Source organism: Ovis canadensis, chromosome 14, assembly GCF_042477335.2.
Source record: "Ovis canadensis isolate MfBH-ARS-UI-01 breed Bighorn chromosome 14, ARS-UI_OviCan_v2, whole genome shotgun sequence".
NCBI lineage: Eukaryota > Metazoa > Chordata > Mammalia > Artiodactyla > Bovidae > Ovis > Ovis canadensis.
In genome coordinates this window covers 28,132,679-28,139,741 of record NC_091258.1, presented here as the reverse complement: position 1 = coordinate 28,139,741, position 7,063 = coordinate 28,132,679, and the positions used below count along the sequence as shown (strand labels likewise).

The 7,063-nt window shown below is 40.3% G+C and overlaps 1 protein-coding gene across 1 annotated transcript; it reads left to right on the top strand.

The window, feature by feature from the left end:
- Positions 1–4,950: 4,950 nt before the first annotated feature.
- LOC138419764 (small ribosomal subunit protein uS8) lies at positions 4,951–5,413 on the top strand. The gene has a single exon (XM_069552739.1). It carries the CDS (start codon positions 4,975–4,977, stop codon positions 5,365–5,367), a length of 393 nt encoding a protein of 130 aa, XP_069408840.1. The 5' UTR covers positions 4,951–4,974; the 3' UTR covers positions 5,368–5,413.
- The last annotated feature ends 1,650 nt before the right edge of the window (positions 5,414–7,063 follow it).

The window sequence follows — 7,063 nt, the reverse complement described above, 5'->3', positions numbered from 1 at the left end:
CACAGCAGGATCCTCTATGACCCACCTCCCAGAATATTGGAAATAAAAGCAAAAATAAACAAGTGGGACCCAATTAAAATTAAAAGCTTCTGCACAACAAAGGAAACTATAAGTAAGGTGAAAAGACAGCCTTCAGAATGGGAGAAAATAATAGAAAATGAAGCAACTGACAAAGAATTAATCTCAAAAATATATAAGCAACTCCTGCAGCTCAATTCCAGACAAATAAACCACCCAATCAAAAAATGGGCCAAAGAACTAAACAGACATTTCTCCAAAGAAGACATACAGATGGCTAACAAACACATGAAAAGATGCGCAACATCACTCATTATCAGAGAAATGCAAATCAAAACCACAATGAGGTACCATTTCACGCCAGTCAGAATGGCTGCGATCCAAAAGTCTACAAGCAATAAATGCTGGAGAGTGTGTGGAGAAAAGGGAACCCTCTTACACTGTTGGTGGGAATACAAACTAGTAGAGCCACTATCAAGAACAGTGTGGAGATTCCTTAAAAAACTGGAAATAGAACTGCCTTATGACCCAGCAATCCCACTGCTGGGCATACACACCAAGGAAACCAGAACTGAAAGAGACACATGTACCCCAATATTCATCACAGCACTGTTTATAATAGCCAGGACATGGAAGCAACCTAGATGTCCATCAGCAGATGAATGGATAAGAAAGCTGTGGTACATATACACAATGGAGTATTACTCAGCCATTTAAAAGAATACATTTGAATCAGTTCTAATGAGGTGGATGAAACTGGAGCCTATTATACAGAGTGAAGTCAGCCAGAAAGAAAAACACCAATACAGTCTTTTGGATTCTGTGGGAGAGGGCGAGGTTGGGATGATTTGGGAGAATGGCATTGATACATGTATAATATCATATGTAAAACGAATCGCCAGTCCAGGCTCGATGCATGATACAGGATGCTTGGGGCTGGTGCACTGGGATGACCCAGAGGGATGGTATGGGGCGGGAGGTGGGAGGGGGTTTCAGGATGGGGAACATGTGTACACCTGTGGCGGATTCATGCTGATGTATGGCAAAACCACTACAATATTGTAATTAGTCTCCAATTAAAATAAATAAATTTCCATTCTTTAAAAAAGGTTACACTTCATTTATGTCATTGCTGTTGTTTCAAGTCACAAGTTGTGTTCAACTCTTTTGTGACTCCATTGATTGTAGCTCATCAGCCTCCTCTGTCCGTGGGATTTTCCAGACTAGAATTCTGCAGTGTGTTGCCATTTCCTTCTCCAGGGGATTTTTGCAACCTAGGGATTGAACTCACGTCTCCTGCATTGGCAGGTGGATTCTTTACCTCTGAGCCACCAGGGAAGCCTACATTCCATTTACAGTTTTTATAAAATATTGTCTGCATTCTCTACATTGTACAGTATATCCTCGTAGTTTATTTTAAACATAATAGTTTGACTCTCCTAGCCTCCCACGCTTACATTGCCCCTCTCCCTTCCCTCTCCCCACAGTAACCACTAGTTTGTTCTCTATATCTGTGAGTGAGTCTGCTTGTTTTTTTTTGTTATATTTACTAGTTTGTTGTAATTTTTTTTAGATTTTACATGGAAGTGATATCATAGAGTATTTGTCTTTCTCTGTCTGACATTTCACTTAGCATAATATCCTCCAAGTCCATTCATGTTGCTGCAAATGGCCAAATTTCATTCTATTTTTATGGCTGGATAGTATTCCATTGCATACACACACACACCCACACACCACATTTTATTTATCCTTTCATCTATTGATGACCACTTAGGTTGCTTCCATATCTTGGCAATTGTAAATAATGCTGCTATGAACTTAGGGGTGCATCAGTTCAGTTCAGTCATTCAGTCGTGTCCGACTCTTTGTGACCCCATGAACTGCAGCACACCAGGCCTCCCTGTCCATCACCAACTTCCAGAGCCCACCCAAACCCATGTCCATTGAGTCATAAATTTTTTTTAATTAGTGTTTTTTTTTAATATATACCCAGTGGGATTGCTGGGTCATATGGTGGTTCCATTTTTAATTTTTTGAGAAACCATACTGTTTCCCATAGTGACTGCACCAATTTACATTCCCACCAACAGTGTAAGAGGGCTCCATTTTCTCCACATCCTCGCCAACTTTTTAAAATTTGTGTTCTTTTTGATCTTGACCATTCTGACTGATGTGAGGTGATTTCTCATTGTGGTTCTGATTTGCATTTCCCTGATGATTAGCAATATTGAACATCCTCTCCTGTGTTTGATGGGCATCTGCATTTCTCCCTGAATTTTTTTCAAAGTTTATTTTCTACCCTCTGGCATGCAAAAATCTTAACAAGTCTAGAGTAGTTGCTACTTCTTGCTCAGTAGGTCTAACCAGCACAATGTAACCTATATAATGAACCAATGTGATATCTTGTGGAAGAGGAAGTTGAGCAGGAACGCTACAAACTAAACCATGATGTAAGGCTGGAGTGCTGATGTATCCCTGAAGGAGAACAATATGTGTTTACTGCTGGCTTTGCCAGCTGAAAGATTCAGAGCCTATGTCTAGCAGTCCCCTAAAGTTCTGCTTATTTCCTTTTTCCCAATGCACAAGTACCCAAGGCTGGAAGAAGGGTAAACGGCATAAAATTTTGACAGTATACTGAGGTCCTTCCTAAAGGGGAACCAGCCTCCTCTTTAGGCAAGGGGCTGTGGGTCTATAAACTAGCTCAAGTTGGGGAATTATTTGAGGGCCCGTGACTCTGTCTTTACTATACAGTTTAAACTTTTGTTCATTTGGCCAAGAAATTTTATGGTTATACAGAATAAGTAAGAATTTAGTAGGCTTCCTTTCTGTTTCAGTTCTAGGAATGTTATGATCAACCAGGCAACACCATAGGTGCGGTGTGGGTCAGATGATTCAGATTGCTGCTTTGGCTCTGCAGCTCATAACTGGCAACCATTCCCACCTTGCCTTTGCTTTTGAGTGCCCCCTGTTAGCTTGTACTCCCTGGATCCAATTACTCCCATTACTATTGAACCCAAATCCATGTATCTCACACATAGTGAGGCCAAAAAACTTGAAACATGGGAGTCTGGAGCAGAGAAAGGTTTATTGCAAAGGTTGTGGAAGGAGAGTGGGCAATTCATGCTTAAAAAGCTTAAATTCCAGATGGTATTTGGGGAAGCATTTTTATGGGCAAAACCTGGGGGGAGGCCTGCAGGGGGTGTAACTCTCCTTTCATTGGTCAGTTGTAAGATAACAGGGTGGTGCTCCCAGAATCTCAATCATCGATCTTCTGGTTCCAGCCAATCTGGGGTTCATGTGCTGGTTCTCTGCCTCAAGTTGCCATCCTCCTCCTGGTTGGGGTCCTTAGTTCCTACAGAAGGACTTAGAAATACGTGTCAGATTGTTACATCTACCCCCTCTCCTCACCAAGAGGAGTCAGGACCCTGCTTTATTGCTGCTCTATTGTTTATTGACTGCTTTTCCTTTGCTTCTGCATTCCCTCACTCTTTTTTTCCATTTTAATTTATTTTTGATTGAAGGATAATTGCTTTACAGAATTTTGCTGTTTTCTGTCAAACCTCAACATGAATCATCCATAGGTATACATATATCCCCTCCCTTTTGAACCTCCCTCCCGTCTCCCTCCCATCCCATGCTTCCAGGTTGATACAGAGCCTCTGTTTGAGTTTCCTGAGCCATATGGCAAATTCCCGTTGTCTATCTATTTTACATATGGTAATGTAAGTTTCCATGTTACTCTTTTCATGCATCTCACCCTCTCCTCCCCTCTCCCCATGTCCATAAATCTATTCTCTGTCTGTTTCTCAATTGCTGCCCTGTAAATAAATTCTTCAGTACCACTTTTCTAGATTCTGTATATATGAATTAGAATACAGTACTTGTCTTTCTTTCTGACTCACTTCACTCTATATAATAGGTTCTAGGTTCATCCATCTCATTATAACTGACTCAAATGCATTCTTTTTTATGACTGAGTAAAATTAAAAGATGCTTACTCCTTGAAAGGAAAGTTATGGCCAAGCTAGACAGCATATTAAAAAGCAGAGACATTTCTTTGCCAACAAAGGTCCATTTAGTCAAGGCTATGGTTTTTCCAGTAGTCATGTATGGATGTGACAGTTGAACTATAAAGAAAGCTGGGCACCAAAGAATTGATGCTTTTGAACTGTGGTGTTGGAGAAGACTCTTGAGAGTCCCTTGGACTGCAAGGAGATCCAACCAGTTCATCCTAAAGGAAATCAGTCCTGTATATCCATTGGAAGGACTGATGCTGAAGTTGAAACTCCAATACTTTGGCCACCTAATGTGAAGAGCTGACTCGTTGGAAAATACCCTGATGCTGGGAAAGATTGAGGGCAGGTGGAGAAGGGAATGGCAGAGGGTGAGATGGTTGGATGGCATCACCGACTCAATGGAGATGAGTTTTAGTAGACTCTAGGAGTTGGTGATGGACAGGGAGGCCTGGCATGCTGTGTGGTCCATGGGGTTGTGAAGAGTTGGGCATGACTGAGCAACTGAACTGAACTGAACTGAACTGAATAATCCATTGTATATATGTACCACAGCTTCTTTATCCATTCATCTGTCAATGGACATCTAGGTTGCTTCCATGTTCTAGCTATTGTAAATAGTGCTGCAATGAACAACGGGATACATGTGTCTCTTTCAATTTTGGTTTCCTCAGGGCATATGCCTAGGAGTGGGATTGGTGGGTCATACAGTGGTTTTATTCCTAGTTTTTTAAGGAATCTTCATACCTTCCTCACTTCCTTTAATTAATAACTGTTTCAATCTGCCCTGGGGATTTAGGTAAAGCTTTTTTCCTGAAAACAAAAAAGGGGGACAGGAAAAAAGGTCTTGTGTCAGGAGGGTCCCAGGATTCTGCTGAGTTTCACAGTTTCATTTAGGATCCCCAGTTCAGCTTTTCCGCCATCTTTCCGTGCCGCCATAATGGTGCGCATGAATGTCCTGGCTGATGCTCTCAAGAGTATCAACAATGCCGAGAAGAGAGGCAAACGCCAGGTCCTTATTAGGCCATGCTCCAAAGTCATCGTCAGGTTTCTAACAGTGATGATGAAGCATGGTTACATTGGCGAATTTGAAATCATTGATGATCACAGGGCTGGGAAAATTGTTGTGAACCTCACAGGCAGGCTAAATAAGTGTGGAGTGATCAGCCCCAGATTTGATGTACAACTCAAAGATCTAGAAAAATGGCAGAATAACCTGCTCCCATCCCGTCAGTTTGGTTTCATTGTACTGACAACCTCAGCTGGCATCATGGACCATGAAGAAGCAAGACGAAAACATACAGGAGGGAAAATCCTTGGATTCTTTTTCTAGGGATGTAATACATACAAATAAAATGCCTCAGAGGAAAAAAAAAAAAGGATCCCCAGTTCAATGGCTGCAGACCTTATAGTTTCTAATTTTGGGAGCTCATCCTTTAATGAGGCCAAGAGGACTGAAAGAGATGAATTTTAATATAGATCTGCTATCCATGTGTCCTTTTATTGACTCAAGAAATATTCATTCGCTTCAATCATGTTCCAGACACTCTACTAGGCAATAAGGAGGTGTTAGCGACTGCGATGTAGTCCTCACCGTCTGAGGTAGACAGAACAAACAAGAAAAGAAGAAATTTATAAGAACAAATTTTCAAAATGCTTGGAAAAAAATAAACTGGGTATAGTGAAAGAATTATGGGGTGAGATCTAGTTATATTAGGCAGTCAGGGAAGGTCTTCTGAGACATCGATCAGGGACCAAATAGCTATACTTGGAGGCATATGTGTGATTCTGAGAAAATGTTGCTAACAAATTAAACACTTGTAAATCAAAACACCTCGGCAGTGCAGGAGGGAGAGCCTATATGTTGAAAGAAACCTGCTGTGAAGACGGAGATAAGGGACGAGCCCTAGGCGATATGAATACTGTCAATCAAAAGTTAATTATTCAATCTTAGAAAGAAATGGAAAATTTTATTTGAGCCAAATTGAGCATTATAATCCAGAAGCAGCATCTCAGAAAGCTCTAAAAACTATTCTACCTGTTAGAAGTCAACATACAGTTATCTAAGTTTTTTGAGACAGAGCTGTACATTAAATGAGGTATTATTGACAGTTTACACAATCCAGATCTAAGCATCTTGTGGCCCCTTCCAAGATCAAGAAGGAATGTTATCTTTAAATGAGCTGTTTTGTTGATACCGGGAGAATGTTGTTCCTTCTGGCTGAGCAGGTATTTCTGCTATGGGGGAGGTTTGGCCAATGCAGAATTCAGATACACAATACACAGTAGGAGGGAAATAGGAGGCCAAAGGGCAGGGGATATTTTTTATGTGTAAATTTTTCTTGTCTTTTTATAAAATATGGAATTTTCTTCACAATACTCATGTACTGATTTACTTACTGATGAATGCTACAAACCTTTATGGAGCACTGATTGTGTGCCAGATACTGGGAAAGGCACTAGGAATTGGTGATAAGGAAGCAAACATGTTTCTTCCCCTCACGGAGCTCACTGTTTAAAAGCGAGGTAGGAAAAATAGAGAAGTGTACATTGTGATAAATCTTACGTAGGAAAAATGCAGGAGACTATAAAGTCAGTATTACTTTGATGTCAAAACCAAACAAAGGCATCACAAGAAAACTACAGAAAATGTTTTTTAAATATGAATGCAAAAACTCTCCACAAAATACAAGCAAATTGAAGCCAGCAATATATAACATCATGGTCAAGTGAGATTTATCCCAGGAATGTAAGGTTGGTTTAATACTTGAAAATCATTAATGTAATATTCCACATCAATAGAATAAATGACAACAGCCACATGATTTCAAGAGACAGAGGAAAAGCATTTGATAAAGTTCAATATCCCTTCATGATAAATACTCAATAACATGGGAATAGAAGTGAAGTTCCTCAGTCTGATAAAGTCAATAAAAAAATCCATCTGTAAGATTATTCCTAATGGTGTAAGAATGGATGCTTTCTCTCTAAGATTAGGAACAAGACATAGGTGTTAGCTCTTGCCATTT

What these genes read in the sequence shown, in the direction of transcription:
- LOC138419764 (XM_069552739.1), top strand. Translation starts at nt 4,975, where the DNA reads ATGGTGCGCATGAATGTCCTGGCTGATGCTCTCAAGAGTATCAACAAT.